Source organism: Phoenix dactylifera, chromosome 10 (assembly GCF_009389715.1).
Source record: "Phoenix dactylifera cultivar Barhee BC4 chromosome 10, palm_55x_up_171113_PBpolish2nd_filt_p, whole genome shotgun sequence".
In the NCBI taxonomy this organism is placed as follows: Eukaryota; Viridiplantae; Streptophyta; class Magnoliopsida; order Arecales; family Arecaceae; genus Phoenix; species Phoenix dactylifera.
In genome coordinates this window covers 3,916,657-3,933,165 of record NC_052401.1, presented here as the reverse complement: position 1 = coordinate 3,933,165, position 16,509 = coordinate 3,916,657, and the positions used below count along the sequence as shown (strand labels likewise).

Sequence of the window (16,509 nt, the reverse complement as noted above, 5' to 3'; positions counted from 1 at the left end):
TAGCTACATGAATACGAGTATTTACATGCTCGACCGTTATTAAAGTTTTTTACTTAATATGTAATAAATATTAATGACATAGCATTAATATTCTCAGCCATTTTAAAATAAAGTGATTCATTATTATAATTAGTCATAATGTTGGAAATGAGAAATAGAACATATCCCTGAATGGTATCGATATTAATTCTGAAAGATTCTATATCCATATTTTTGTGCATTTTTTTTTTATTTCGTGAGAAATCCCAAAATCCCAAATTTATGACCAAACAAATTCTCTTTCCAACGACAAACGGACCACGGTATCTTTGGTTGGAATCTCCGTCCCTCCCTGGCCTACAGAGCTCAACGCCACCGAATCAGAAAACAGATCCTATCTTTTTAATACCTACTTCCCCCATTCCCGCAATCCCATCCTACTCCCAGCCACCATGACCTTCCCCTCAAACTCCCATCTCCCAATTGCTCCCAACCCCAAAACCCTGCTAGGGTTTCTCCTCATCCTCTCCCTCTCCCTAGCCTTCGCCGAGACCAATCTCTCCGACGCTCCCACCGCCTACGAGCTCCTCGAGAGCTTCAATTTCCCCAGAGGAATCCTCCCACGGGGAGTACAGAGCTACCTTCTGAGGAAAGACGGCACCTTTGAGGTTTATCTCGGTGGGGACTGCGAGTTCAAGGTCACTGGGGCCTATCAATTGAGGTACAAGACGAAGATCACCGGCACGGTGGAGTCGGGGACGCTCAAGGACTTGAATGGAGTCAGTGTGAAGGTGTTGTTCTTGTGGATTGGCATCAGTGGGGTCGTGAGAAGTGGCGATGAGCTCAAGTTCTATGTCGGGCCGCTGTCGGCCTCCTTCCCCTTGTCCAACTTTGAGGAGTGCCCCCGGTGCGGGGGCGGATTCGATTGCGCCATCCCCTTGGTTTCTGATGCTTAGGAGGATTCTGTTGTTGTGGGTGACGAACAATCTTTCTATCTCTTCATGCATGCTTTCGATTATAGATTATGGAACTAATGGTGATAATCCCTTGTATGGTTGTATTGGAATTTGGATATTGAATGAATAAGGATTTTATACTTTAATGTGCTTTTGTAGATTTGGTCCATCTATGCCTGATTTAGATGCATAGAGTTTATAGCAAATTCTTAAATCAAGATTAGAATTTTTATACTATTGACTATCTCTTTTTTTTTTTTCCGATAGTATTTGGTGTTCTTGTGCAGAATTTGGATGCTAGACAAATATAGATTGGAAGTCTTGGGGTCTTATTTGCTTGATTATGGTAGTTTGTTTATGAAAATGTTGTTCGTGGAGTTTTTAGGTTCTAGATTCTTTTGACGTTTTTAATGATTCGTTTTTCTTTAATCTGTTCATTTTAACTTGATAGTTGATATGTGGTACAAGTAGATATCAGAGTTGGATCTTTTATGTTGGCCTTCTCATGGTGTCATTCCCTATGTCCAACTTTGAGGATTACAAATGAACCTGCTGCTTATTCGGTTGCAGCACAACCTTTTTTTCCTCCCACAGACCTCTTTGTTCTTCAGATTCTTAGGTGGTGTCAAACTTTCTCTCTTTAAGCCTGTGGTTTTTTCGAGTTCGGAGTTAAGATTTCATGGGTGATATTATCTAATGTCACTATATGAATTTGGATGTTGAATGAATAAAGATCATTTATTTCTTGTGCTGCAGGGAAATTGAACTAGATAGCTTTGACTGGCTTTCAGAAGATATGGATTTATCAAATTAAAAGTGATGCATTCTTGAACTGGAACTGTAATTCCTATTAACTGATATACGCAATTCTTGGATGTTGCATACATATAACTTAAAAGTATCAAGTGCTCGTGTTTTTGATATGGACAAAGTGAAAACCGTGACCCCTTTGTTGGTCAATTTCTTGCATCACTGCTTTTCCGATGCTATAATTTGAGTTCTTTCAAGTATGTGTTTCAATAATAGTATTTTACATTGTGAACCAGGGAGTTTGTTTGTTTTTGTACTCCAGTATCCAGCTTAATCATCTTTTCCTCCCTTAATTGGTTCCGCTTGTCTTAACAGGCCAATACAATGTATTGCATAGACTCACACGTGTGCTTGATTATGGTGGTTTAAGTGGTGCACAGATTGCTTTAATATGGAATAACCAGAATATTTAGCTTTTATCCTTGACTTGGATCTTCCTTTTTCTTGTTGCTTTGGGGATTTAATATCCTAAAACATTGACATATTGATGTAAATAACAAGCCATGTTTCATAAATTTGCGTCAACTTTATTATGCATCCTGCTTAACCATTAATTCAGGGAGTTTTATCATGCTGATTTGCATTCATAGGAATGCTGATTTGCAATACAATGTATTGCATAGACTTATACGTGTGCTTGATTATGGTGGTTTAAGTGGTGCACAGATTGCTTTAATATGGAATAACCAGAATATTTAGCTTTTATCCTTGACTTGGATCTTCCTTTTTCTTGTTGCTTTTGGGATTTAATATCCTAAAACATTGACATATTGATATAAATAACAAGCCATGTTTCATAAATTTGCGTCAACTTTATTATGCATCCTGCTTAACCATTAATTCAAGGAATTTTATCATGCTGATTTGCATTCATAGGAATGCTGAATGTATCTGTGGTTTTTGATTGCAATGATCTTCTCTCCTCCCTTCTAGTAACTCAGACATTAAGATTCATTTTCTTTAATTGATTCCTTTGGAAGGGAACCAAGGCTTTACTTACTTTAACTATAAAATATAAGTCTGATCAATTTAAGTTATAATTTGTAGCTTGGATAAGACTTAGATTAATTGGAATTCCATTTAAATGGCTAATAGTTGTTCCACCTGTCAGCTTTGTCTTAGCTTTGGAGAAGACTTAGTTCTGTTGCTTTCACATAGGATTTTGGTTTTCTTATGAGAAAAGACCATCTGATTTTAATCCAATATCACCTCCAGAAACAGAAATATAAATTCATGTACTACAACCTTTTCGCGTCCGTCGCACTCTTTGTTTCTACACTGAGTAGCTTGCTCTTTTGATTCTTACACTCAATATGACTTCCGAAGACGAATTCAGTTTATCTGAACCTTAAACACCTCACCAACTATCTATTAATTTTACATTAGATGATTCATATTGGCATCTAAGGATAAAATTTCACTGCAGGCAATATGGAGGCCAAGCTGTTGCACATACCATGCTGACAGAATAACTGCTTCCTATAGTAACTAATCAACCTGATATGCAGGACATGAATGCAATTACCTTGCAACACTAGCTTCCAAGTGTCTTCTCACTACAACTTAGCAAAATCTTACATATGCAACCTTATCAACTAATATGTGGGATCACCATCTGCAAATGAAAATATTGAGTATGAAAAGACTGAATGCATATTACCAGAAATATTTTGGTGAGTGATGTTCAGAAGAAAGCTGGCTGATTTAAATTTTGAGTCACAATTTTATGCCATGAGTAAGAGACGATTCATGGCACAAAACAAAGAACAATTAGATTTGACTTTTATATAATTTAAATCATGGCACAGAACACTGATAATCCACAAGCGTTGTGGAAGATAAAACATTGCATTTCATATAAAAACCTGCAAAAATGCATACCAATATTCACTATGTATCTTCCATAATTGGTATGGATTGCCATTATAGTTGCAACTCACTCAAGAAAAAAAGATGCAGCACCCTTGAAAAGCTCAAGGGAGGGCAAAAAGTCTCTTTTTAAAAAAGGCCTTCTTTTCGAGATCAACTCGTGTACAAGGACCTGTTCTATCTAGACTTCTGTTCCATCCTCACCTCTGATAAAATGAGGGCTGCATTTGTCCTAGTGCCTTCTTCGTCTAAGATACATTGGTCACATCATCTCAGAGAGACTCAGAGATTTTTCCCCTATTCGTTTAGTGGGGTCATCACTTTCTCCTCTTCACCTACTGCCTCATTATCGCTTTGCTTCTTCTCATACTCCAGAGCTTATTGATTCTTATCACTTTCTCTTACTCTTACAGAAGAAGCTTATTACCTAGTCATTTATTACTTCTTAAATGCTAAACTTGTTAAGCTGCATAGTGTCATGGATAGCCAGAAAATAAGAACAAACAACATTAGAATGCTTGGAGGATCTTTAAAATACTTGGTGATCTGGTTTTTCACTTCCCTCTTTGCATTCTCCAATTCTGAAATTTTAGCATGGTAGTATCCATGGATCCATCATCCCTTGGCCTAGTAACCATGAACCAACTTGTAAATCTGTTTTCTCAAGAACAGGTTACAGTTATTTGAGCTAATACAGATATACTAAGACAAGTAAAGAGATCAAATTTACTTTAACATTACTCACTGTATGATCACCTAACAAACAACGAGTTTGCATCACTATACATTCTGCAGCAGAATTTCAAATTACTCTTTGAATACATATCTCACAAAGCAAAATCTGGGGAAAAGAAAATATAATGGAGACGTTTCGTGTTTGGTGATCCATCTATCCTCTCAATTAAACTTAGGGATGATCTGACTTTTCAACTCAAGCTCCTAGTACCATAAAACACATGCTTGAAACCTCCGCTGATCCAAATACACAGAAGGTAAGAATGCATAAATGAGAAAAGTATAATTCCTGTGTTGATCAGAGAAGAGGGAGAGGAAGGAACGAGGGCTGAGCAAAAGGAGAGCTGCAGAAAAAGAATTTAGAATTTCATAACCATTGAAGCGAGGTTGAGTAGGGGTTCCAATGCATCAGGAGAAAACTTCATCGCAAAAAGGAAACAGACAGAACTTGGTTTGGAGTTGTATGTACAGATGGTCCCATTATTTCTGATAGACTGGATGAGGCCCTCTGTAATGTCTTCGCTTCCATACGTTGCAGGGTGATGACCTCTTTTGGACCAGTCAGCCCAGGTAACTGTCCGGTTCGCATTCAAGATCCCATCAAGCATGTTCAAGTATGTAGGGATGTAGGAATCATCAGGGTAACAAGTAATTTTACAGTATTTCCTGAAAATAGAGTAGTATTTGTTGTCTGCGACTATATTCACCGCCAGTGAGCGCTTGACTTCAAACCACCAAGTTCCTTCTCTCCATTGAGAATGCTTTATTTCAGGGGCCATGCGGCTGTTATAACTTCCATGGCCTTGGATTGGGTTTTCATCATTAGACTGAACAAAGCTGTATGCAGAGTTGATGAGGTAATTATAGATGGTTTGGAAATTAAAGACTGGTATACAACTCTCGGAGAGCAGAACAAAGCGCTCATTGGATAAGTCCAGCAAAGCATTGGCCAAGAGGCGCTTTTGCGCATCTACCAGTGATATCGAACCCCGTTTAGTTTTCTGCATACAAACAGCAAATAAAAACACAGTTCAGCTGAGCTGTCTTCATAAAGAGAATGCTTCAATTCAACCAAGGCTTCTGTCATGTTAAATTCACAATTGTTTACAAGTATAGTGTGCAACATCTTAATTTTTACGAGTTTCTGATATTCATTCAATCTTGGATGAGAACATCTTTACTGAGAAGACAATAAAGCAAAAAAATTTGCAGAAATATAAACTTAACTTCATTTGGAATGCCTATTAAAAAACACTATTTTTGAAATTTATAGAATAAAACTTTTTGAAAAATTATTACTGCTGCTGATGCCACTGGACAGAGAACTCGTACAGCTGAAGATAAAGAAACCCTATATCTTTTACTTTTTATACTATATCCATTAAAAAATTTTAATGTGTTTTACCATGCTGAACAGCCAACAATGAAATGCTATGGCAAAAAGATAAAGTGCACTACTAAAATATAAACACAATAAGCAAGCTAAGATACACTGGAAAAAGAAACTATATCTTTTATATTTATGCTGATTAAAAAAAAAATGTAACAGGAAGAGGCATGCCAAACAGTCAAAACATAAAAATGACCCATCTAAATGAATTTAGGATCCAAAGTGATACTAAAGGCCCATGTTAGTTGGAGATAAAGTTATCCTCAGCATATACTCATCATACTAACATGAAGCAAAAGCATATTAGATTAAAGCTTAGAGTTTAAGAAAAAAAGTATAGAAGAGACACAATTAGATAAGAACCTATTCAAGCATAAAAACAATATGGTCTGGTTTACAAACCAACATTATATGAAACAAACCCGTACCATCTTATGGAATCTGCACCATTTGTATCTCGATTACTCATACACCAACTCTGTAACAGGAAGGGGTTCCCAGCCCCGACCCATATTAATGTAATAAATTTAAAGCAGTTCAGGCAGGACCAGCAATTAATTTAAGTATCGTATATAGAAAGCATGAACTAATACTACAGGCCTTGACAAGATTTAAAGTTATGGATGTACATCTACTAATTGTGGGACAAAAAAGTTCTATTTCAATGGTGAATATGGAAGTGTTTCTTCTTAATAAATCAAGTGATTACATGTCTTGTTAAAAGATTAACTCACATTACTTAACTAGGAAAAAGATGCAAGCAATCTCCATGGAAGTATGTTGACAAAATGAATTTCATTCAAGAACCAGATTTTGGAATTCAAAATCCAAAATGAGAACAAGGGTAGATTATAGGAGATATTTTTGTATCGTTAATAGTTCAACATGGAAACTGGAACAGGACAAAGAGAAAACAGTTAAGGATCAGGATAGACAAGATCATATAATGATCTCTGCTTTGATGATACAGATCATAGGCCATTTCTACAATCAAGATTGATCGTCGCCAAGGGTACAGAGGAAAAGGTAGATGCTTTTTGCCAAAATAAAAGAATGGCAGTTGGAAGAATATAACAGAAGTATATTCATATTGTTCTTGCTGACATTTTCCCTTAACTCAGCAGAAAGAATCATAATGATTATTAGCTTGAATTGAGGCATTAAGCTTGATGGCTATTTTTTGACCATACTGCATGCACTGTTTTGTTTACTAGTTTAAACAACCCTCAAAATAACAGAGAAATTCGGAGAGAACTAGAAAGGTTGACCACACGAAAGCATACATAGTTTGATTTACAAATTCCAAAATTCAAGTACACCACTTTGGTGAGTTACCAAATCTTATACAAAATTACACTCCATCACCAAGGAGGCCACTACAGATAATTGTGTCAATTCTAAGCGCACAGAATTTAAGAAGATAAATAAGAAAATCAGAAACAATATGTGCTTGGGAATTCTATTTCATAAAAGATACGGGAAAGCAGCAGCATGCAAATTTTTCAGAAAGGATACCGCAAAGTAAGAATATAGAATAAAATTCCTATAAGAATTCAAAATAACTATTATCTCAGAAAAATGAGATCATTTGGAACTTTGTTGTAAATAACTATATCTCAGAAAAATCTGATTTTATGGAAATTTTTTCTGTAGTTACAAAAATACTTGGTTGCTGTGTCTCCATCGTAATACTAACTGAAATTACTTTTAGATATCTTCGCTTTTACCATTGTCACTAGTAAACATATTCAGCAACTCTCAACAATGGTGATGCACTAATGTATCTTCAGAACACACTCTATGATAGATTGAAAAACATGGCATGAGTTTTAGAACAGCAGATCAAGCTAAATATGTGATAATAAACCAATTAAACACAAATAAAATCATATGAAAAAATCAACAATGGTGATGCACTACTGTATCTTCAGAACACCCTCTATGATAGATTGAAAAACATGGCATGAGTTTCAGAACAGCAGATCAAGCAAAATATGTGATAAATAAACCAATTAAACACAAATAAGATCATATGAAAAATTGTACCTCACTTGGAATTTGGTGATCATAGAAGAAAGAGGTCTCAGGGACCTTAAGTGTGTACCCTGGATATGCATGCACATACACTGTGAAGAGCCCTTGATGGCCTCTGAAAAACCTATCCCACAATGGAAAGAATGGTAGAGGTCCTTCCGTCATAAACATGAAGGCCACCTTTGGCACTCTGTTGAATGGATACTTCTTTATCTTGGATACCATTGAAGCCCTCCAAAAGAGTTCTTTATCTGTCATCCCATGCATCAAATGGCATGGCTCAAGGAAATCTTTAAGGTTCATGGTAACCTTCCCACACTCTTTTGCGTATGGCTTTGTCGGGAAGAAGATTTCAGTCTGTGCTATGTGCGGATTGAAACGCACACCCCATGACAAGCCTAGAACTGCCCCAGCCATGAAAACAACTACGCCCGTAACAATCTTTATCAGCCTAAGCAGCGCATCCTTTCTTGGAGAGTTTGCCCACAGCTCTTCCTCCTCTTCATCCCCTTTCCTCCTCGGCTTCATCTCAATCCTGTTATAATTCCAAACTCTCCAACACCCTTAAATTTATAAAAAGCACCTCTTTTTGATCCTTGCTATGAAAACCATCATCCTGTGAACAGTTGGCAGAGTTTTTCCAATCCGATTAAACTTTATGCATCAGTTTTATACCCTTAAAACAACCATACAAGAAATATCAAACTGAAGTTACGCTCAACATCTATGATCAACTCAAGAGATCAAAGGGAAAAAAACACATCTTTAATTTGCTTGAAATCCAACAATCTATTCAGCAGTCCATTCGATTTCCTTGCAGAAAACACTGAAAGAGCCGCCAAATAAAAAGGAATGAAAAATACTATTTTATCTCGTCAGAATCAAATTTAGTACACCAAAAAAATCAGCCTCAGAAACCCAAGAAATCCCAGCACCCTAAATTAAGCTTAAATAATATTTCATGGAAAAATTAAAAACCAAAAAGAAAAACACCGCTTTTAGATTGAAATCCCGAATCTATTCAGTAAGCTATTCGATTTCTATGCAGAAAACACTCAAAAATCAAGCAAAAAAAGGAACGAAAAATAGTGTTTCATCTCATCAAAAATATATATAAAAAAAAAAGAATTCTACTCAAAACCAACCAAAATCATCAGAAAATTCAAAAAAACAAAACTGATAGATTCCGACACTCCAAAACAGAAACTCAGGGTACCGGATAAACAAACTGACCTCGCGCAAGAAAGGCGATCCCTTTTTATCTTCCCAATCACTGCAGAGGATCCTAGGGCTCCTCCAACTCCAACAACAACGAATCAAGGTTCGAACTTGGATATCATCAACTGATCTGGCCGCATTGGAATCCTCGATAACGAACGACAAGACCGAAGGATTGGACGGAAGAGAAGGGAAGAAGACAACAAGACGAGGAGATTTTGGGAGGAAACTGTCGCTCTTTTTTCCTCCCCTCCACTTCTCCGTCGAAGCCTTGGCGTTTTCGAGATAGGTTTAATGGGTTTTATGGAGAGAACCGGGAGGCGGAGAAGTCGGCGGAAGGACGAGGAAACGGCGCGCGCATCGGGTGGCCGGGGCGGTTCACTAATCTATGCCTAGATTCCCTTTTTTGCGAATCTTTCGGATAATTTCGACAGGGTGGTAATGATCCAAGAAATGGCTACCCTTCTTCGCTGTCGATTCACTGCTGCATAGTATATTCAAGCAAAATTTTTCTAATCCGTACAAATGCCAGCTTGGTATCTTACGGTCAGGGGCGGCCCAATGCGTTTGGAGGCCTAAGGCGAACTCAGTAACAGAGGCTTTTTTTTAATTATAAAATTTTTTTAATAAGTGCAATGAAACCCAAAGACCTCAATCTTTGATCAAAAAAGTTCAATCTTTAAAGAAACTCTTCAGGAGTAAGCAACAAAAATTGCAAGCAAAAATTGCTTGTTGGAACTTGGAAGTGCCCAATATGGTGTGGCTACATCCAGCAACTATGACTCCTTTGTCCGCCTGTTGATAGACTTCATAGTGAAGAGGCTCGAAGTCATCATGATGCAGAAAAGGTTTAGCCAGCTGGGTGGCCTTCAACACGATAGGGAGGTGAGGGCATTGGTCAATTATTTCTCTGAGATGTAGAGACCTGTGCGAGACAAATTTGCCCGGCCCTAGCTCTCTCAGATGACAACCATTCTAAACTTTGAAAGGATGTCTAGAAGTTTGGACTTTTGGGGAGAGAATGACTTAAAAAAAAAAAAGCCAGCCTCAACTCAATCCAAAGCATGATCAAAAGCGTGAAGAACCCCAAAACTCTCCAGAAAAAACCAAATATAGGAAAAAAGATTCAATCTTTATCATATGAACGCCAAAAAGAAGAACAAAAAGATAACCCTGAATGTCAAAAATAAGGTATGAGAACTAAATGCTCTTACTGACCTCAAATGAAACTATTCTCTCCTTCAGCGGCCCCTGCCCCCTGGTATCTCATTCCTCCAAAACTAATATATTTGAGAGAAGACAGAGAAAGAAAGCATTAAAAAAAATTAGATGAGTGATGAGTGATGAGTGATGTCTCATGTCTCCCCAAAGCTAGTTAAAAAGTGAGACCCGTGGACGGTGGACTTCGGCAAACCAACCTTAAGTTCTTGCCTATTAGCTGGAGGACGGTGGTTGGTGGACGGTGGACCGCTCGCCGCTAACGAGGACGGCGAAGAGCCGAGGACGGCGAGGAGCGGAGCTGCGGAGGACGACGATGAGCCGGGGACGGCGAGGAGCGGAGGCCGGAGGAGCCAAGGAGAGCTGGACTGCTGGAGTCTGGACTCTGGAGAGGAGGTCCCATTGTCCAGACTCTAGTGTCCGGACTCCGGAACAGGGGTGGCTGGCGGGCGGCGGCGAGGAGGCGAGGAGCCGAGGCGGATTAGAGCGGAGGCCGGAGGGCGAGGAGCCGAGGAGAGTAGACAGGACGTCCGGACTCCGATCTCCGGACTCCGGAGCAGGGGCGGCCGGCGGCCCAAGAACCGAAGAAGCGCCCGTCGATGGTCGAGTTATCAAGAAACTGGAGAAGAATTGGAGTCTGGTGGTGGGGGGAGAGCCGGAGAGGACTGAGTCACTGCCCAGAAGGTTCAAAAAACAAAAAAAGCACTGGGAGAGAACTGAGAAGAGGAGGGGGAAGAGAACTCAGAGAAGAGAAAGTGGGGGAGGAAATGTCCGTTGGTTGTCTTTGTCGTAGGCTTGCAGCTCACGGTTCACCTCAGTCACCGACTCACCTATAGGCTATAGCCATAGTTTGTCTCGCTGTCCGAGTGTCCGTCGACGGGAACCCACTGTAGCGGCGGCGTTGCAGGCGGATGTGAAAGCTATAGGCCTATAGCTGTGCAGTAGTGCAGGCGCCAAAACGGGGCCTTCCTTCAGTCGGGGGCCTTAGGCGACCGCCTCAGTCGCCTAAGGCTCGAGCCGGCACTGCTTACGGTATAATATAAATTTTTTTGAATGCATAATCCATGCCATTCATCCAAATCGGTATAGTATGGTATGCTTATGTCGCTGGACTTAGACTGATATGAAATACATATATCCAATATTTTTTATCTAGTATGATTTTTTTTTAATACCGTATCAATTTTGTACACAGCTAATTATATATAAAATCAAAAGATAAAAATAAAATTTTCGGTTAATAAAAAGTAAACATGAAATACCACACATCGTAGGCGGTAGATCTTAAATTTCTTTTTTTATTTTGTAAATTAAGCACAAAAGCAGAGTGCTATTGTTGATGAACACCTGATTTCTTACCAAAACTTAACATCTTATGATTGGCATTATATATATATATATATAAAATCAACTAAATTAAACTATTTGCACATAAAAACTTTCATAAAAATTAAAAAACAAAGTACTCAAAAATTAAGTAAAAAGATCTATAGTGAATCCTATCTCATCATAGTTGGCTACCTAAGCCGCCAACCTATCAGCTATACAATTAGCTTTCCTAAAAAGCAATATGTGCAGCTATGTTTAATCCTATATATAGTTGTTATGTAGTTCTATATATTCCCATTTTATGTTTATCGCAAATACACTTAGAATTTCATATTTAGTCCTGCAAATAGCTAATATACTATGCACAGCTATGTTTATTTTCTACTTAGGTATTTTTGTTTCAATATATACAGCTAATCTATTTTGTATGTATAATTATATTATGTCCACAAGATGCGGGGAGTAAACGTAGACTGCTGGTCAATTTTTCTAGCATGATCGAGACACTCTCTTTTTTAAAAAAAAACTTTCTCAATCCTGGAGTGATGTGGTGGGGTCTCTGGAGCACTAGGTTATGAATTAGATAATATCACCATCTCCTTCATGAGTTTAAGATATTAATTTTTGTCAGTCCAGCCCCTCTCATAAGTTAGTTTCCACGGACTAATTTTTTCTAGGAGTGCACTTTTTTGTAAAAAGTGATGGCGCATGCTTATAGGCTGACCATTAGAGTATTTGTTTTCTTGAGCCTAAACTACAAGCTAGTGAGGTCCGAGTTGGTGTCATATAATTGGAACTCAAGTTAAGTCATGTTGGGCTTAATCAAAGTCTCAGCAAGGTGGATTTGGCACAGAGCTTTTGGAGCTAACTCAAGTTTGCATTACTTGATTCACTATCTGAGGAAGAAAACTAGGATGAGATGTTAAGATCCCAATCTTATTCTTAGTAGTCATGATCTAGTGTGTGTGTATGTATATATGTATATATATATATATATTATATATATATATATATATATATATATATATATATATATATATATATATATAGGACAGGCAAACTATACTTGACGAATACGAATGCATCCAATAAAATCAGAAAAACAGAATATCTCAGAGTATCCGGAACAACTTCTTATCCCCAGCTTACAAAGTGATGCCCGCATAACTAGCCACATAGGCGGTCACCCAATGCACAACCCCATTAGCTTCACGAAATACATGCTTGGCCTGAAATGCCCCTTCATCCCTCGTCAGACGTCTCGAAGCAACATTCTTACTATGAATAAGAATCTAAAAAATATGTCATATTAATTGTCAAATATTAAAATTATGCTTTAAATCTTTTCTCTCATTCTTTATTTCTTAGTCTTTTTCTTTTTCTCCCTTTTAAAGGAAAGGGTTTGGTGTGTTCGCAACTGATGGATTAATAAATCCAGATCTTCTCCGTTTTACAACCGGTGCTCTCCTATCCATCCTTAAACTGCTGGCTGTGATCGCCATAAGTGATAACTTAAACCGGTTCCTATCTTAAAACTTGTCAAAATCGTAACGAAAGACATAAAGTTTATTAAGAGAGAGAATAAATTCTTGGCGTTACCCTTGATTAAGTAAACTCCATATTAAATTTGGAAAGCTGTATAATGCTTTGAAGATGCCTCAAAACTATCTAAATGTAAAAAGAAGGAAATAAAAGTCATCTCTCCTCATGTAAATTACTGTATACTGTACAGAGGTCTCGTTTGGTTCGCAAGAAGAATGTTTTTTCACTAAAATATTTTTTAGAATGCTGTTGACTAGATATATGATGCATGAAAAAATGTTTTTTGCATATCTAATTGATAATAGAAAAATAGTATATTTTAGTGTAGCTTATGTTTAGTTGAGCATATATTTTTCTTAGAAAATTAGATAAAATATCTATTATGATTTAGTAAAGCGAAAGTCCTTTTCTCATTTTATCCAAAAGGTTAAGGATGCTTTTTTTAAAAAAAAAAACCCCAATTCTCAGCAGATGAAAATTGGATTTTTCAATGTTCCACGTGGATTTTTCTTTCTATGAAATGTGTGAATTTTATTCGCATGAAAAAACTACTTTTCCATCTCTTTTTTTTAAAAAAAAAAAAATTACCGAGCATCGCCATATTTCTTTATTTTTCCGTTGACTATACTTTTTTTCTCTCCTCTTTCCGCGAACCAAACGAGTTTGGGCAACATATATTGATTTTGCATAGCAAGACTAGTGCACACTATCTCTAGTCATTTATCTAAGAAAAAGGAAAACTTTTTGGTCCAATTAATACAGATTATACAAGGAGTATGACCGAGATGAAAGCATTGATAACAAAGAGACGAAAGAGGAAGAAGAAATACAAAGATGCTGTGGTGGCTCAGAAGCTATCATAGCTCTGATGGCAGCAAAGTTTAAAGCCTTTTTCGCTTGAGAGCTGTGAGGTCTGGAGCAGGAAGTTCTCCTTGATGCGCCTAATAACCTTAGCAATCATGGGATTCAAGCTTCAGGCTCCTTCAAAAGCACTCAGATTGTCCAAGGAGCTCAAGGGAAGCCGGTAGTTGCACTATTAGGCTGAAGCAATAAATGTACTAATTATAGGGAGAGACACCATAAGTTTTGGAGGCCTAAGTTCTATGGTGATTAAGTTAACATCCTATCTAAAAATGCAAGCATTTAGATAGATAGGCCCAAAAATATATAAACACCACAAGAGTTCTAATATATTATTAAAATCTTATTTAAAAAATAAGCATTAAGATTGTTTGGGGACGGATGGGGTATCCGGGATTTTAGTCCCATATTGGAAAAAATAGCGGAAAGGATTATGCCTTATAAGAAGGAGCCACCTCTTTCCTTCTAGAGGCATATAAGTACCGTAAGAGTCCTAACCCATCTAGAACTGGAAAGAGCTAAGGTCTACGATGTAAAGCACCATCAAGAGCTGCGCACGATGTAAAGCACGTGCGTACTTCCCCAAAGCACACGATGTAAAGCACGTGCGTACTTCCCTAGATAGACCTCCGAGCATATAAGTACCGTAAGAGTCCTAACCCATCTAGAACTATCAGGATGAGTTATTGCTTCTCATAGCAATCTCTTATTCCTCTCTCTCTCTCTCTCTTAAGAAATGGAAAGAGCTAAGGTCCACGATGTAAAGCACCATCAAGAGCTGCGCACGATGTAAAGCACATACGTACTTTCCCAAAGCAGACAATACTTCTAGTTGGGACGTAGTTACTTTTCCGCTCTAACAGAGATAGATAGACCTCCGAACATATAAGTACCGTAAAAATCCTAACCCATCTAGAACTATCATTTTTCAACAATTGTTAGCATATAACTTGCCGGCAAAAGAAGGATGAGTTATTGCTTCTCATCGCAATCTCTCTCTCTCTCTCTCTCTCTCAAGAAATGGAAAGAGCTAAGGTTCACCCTATTTCATTAAGGAAAATGGAGGGTGCAACAAAAGTTTTGATCAAAGGGCAATTGGGTCAGAGAAGAAAAGGAAACATCAAAGTTTAGTGCAAAGGAGCATCATTGAAGCAAGCCTCACCTTTCATATCAATCTCAATCATTGCTATACACATTGGCAAGCATGTACATGACCTGGGAACCTGACCCAGTGAAAAAAAAAAAGCTCAAATGAAAGCTTCCCAACTTTGCACCTGTCACCTAGTGCATCAAGAACTCCTAAATCTGTTTCTAGAGAACAAGTAACAGCTATTTGGGCTAATACAAATACACTAAGAGAAACAAAGAGATCAAATTTACTAGCAATTGCTGATTGTACCCTGAGCTAGCTAACAAAGTCTGCAGCAGGATTTCAAATTTCTGTTTGAATACATATTCCTCACAAAGTTAGAACTGGGGAAAAGAAAATAAGAAACTGAAGTTTGTCATGCTTGGTGATTTCTCTGTCCTCTGAACTAACTCCAAAGTGAACAAGCTTTTTGACTCAAGCTTGTAGAACCTTTAAACACATGCTGGCTACCTTCTCTATTCCATATACAAAGAAGGCAAGAATGCATTAGTAGGAACTAAGAAGAGTATATTCCCTTTGACCACTCAACCTAAGTTACAAACCTGTTCACATCCAAGGCCCCAGAGAATAGTATTACATATTTTTGCAAGCCCAAAGTCACCAGGATTAGCTTGTTTTTTTTTTTTTTTGGTAAATGGGATAAATTAAACCAAACGAGTATAAGTATATCCATGGGAATCAGCTAACAAAAGATTTAACAATGGAACAGGAAGGTGTGCCCTAGAATCCCATAATATTGATCCTATATCATTGGCCACATAAGACTTGTCTATTTTCATTCTGATGTTTGGAGTTGTAAATTCTGTTGCATGAGGTGCTCGGATCAAGGTTTTTGTGTCATAAGTTGCAGAAAATTTTGACCAAGCATGCAAGAATGTCTATGTACAAATCACAACCTTTTTTTTTTTTTTTTTTTTGCCATCATAAACCACTAGAATGCTTGAACTCACAACCTCTTAATAACTAGCAGGAAACATTTTTGATTCTTGAATTACGCTAAATTGTGTTGATTTGCATTGATTTGCACTTGCTTTAACAGACTAGACCGTGCTCAAGCAAACCCAGTGGAACTAACTAGACACAGTATTAAAGTGCAAATATCAGTTACGAGGATTTGGAAGCAGCAACTTCTCAGTCATGATATAAAGCAACACCATCTAAGTATTATTGAATTTATGGGGGAAAAAAGCATGCTCTCTTTTTTTTTTTAGAAATTATTTTTTGTTTAAAAAAATAGCTTCTAACTTGTTAGCCTGTTAATTCCTCGATTCTTGAAATTTATTGTATTAATTTTAGTTTAACTACAATTAAAAATGAATATATTTGAAGCATGTATTAAGTTATTAACAGTCAAAATCATTTAGGGCTCGTTTGGTTCGCGGGAAAAGAAGGGGGGAAAGTGTGGTCAACGGAAAAGT

The 16,509-nt window shown here is 37.6% G+C and overlaps 2 protein-coding genes across 2 annotated transcripts; one reads left to right on the top strand and one right to left on the bottom strand.

The window, feature by feature from the left end:
• Positions 1-372: 372 nt before the first annotated feature.
• LOC103711080 lies at positions 373-1,097 on the top strand. The gene has a single exon (XM_008797077.4). The coding sequence runs from the start codon at positions 432-434 to the stop codon at positions 933-935; it is 504 nt and encodes a 167-aa protein (XP_008795299.2). The 5' UTR covers positions 373-431; the 3' UTR covers positions 936-1,097.
• Positions 1,098-4,317: 3,220 nt separating this feature from the next.
• Positions 4,318-9,453, bottom strand: LOC103711078 (glycosyltransferase BC10-like). Its single transcript, XM_008797074.4, has 3 exons — positions 9,007-9,453; positions 7,786-8,389; positions 4,318-5,350 (listed from the first exon to the last, which is right to left on the bottom strand). The coding sequence occupies exons 2-3, from the start codon at positions 8,299-8,301 to the stop codon at positions 4,709-4,711; spliced, it is 1,158 nt and encodes a 385-aa protein (XP_008795296.2). The 5' UTR covers positions 8,302-8,389; positions 9,007-9,453; the 3' UTR covers positions 4,318-4,708.
• Positions 9,454-16,509: the final 7,056 nt, after the last annotated feature.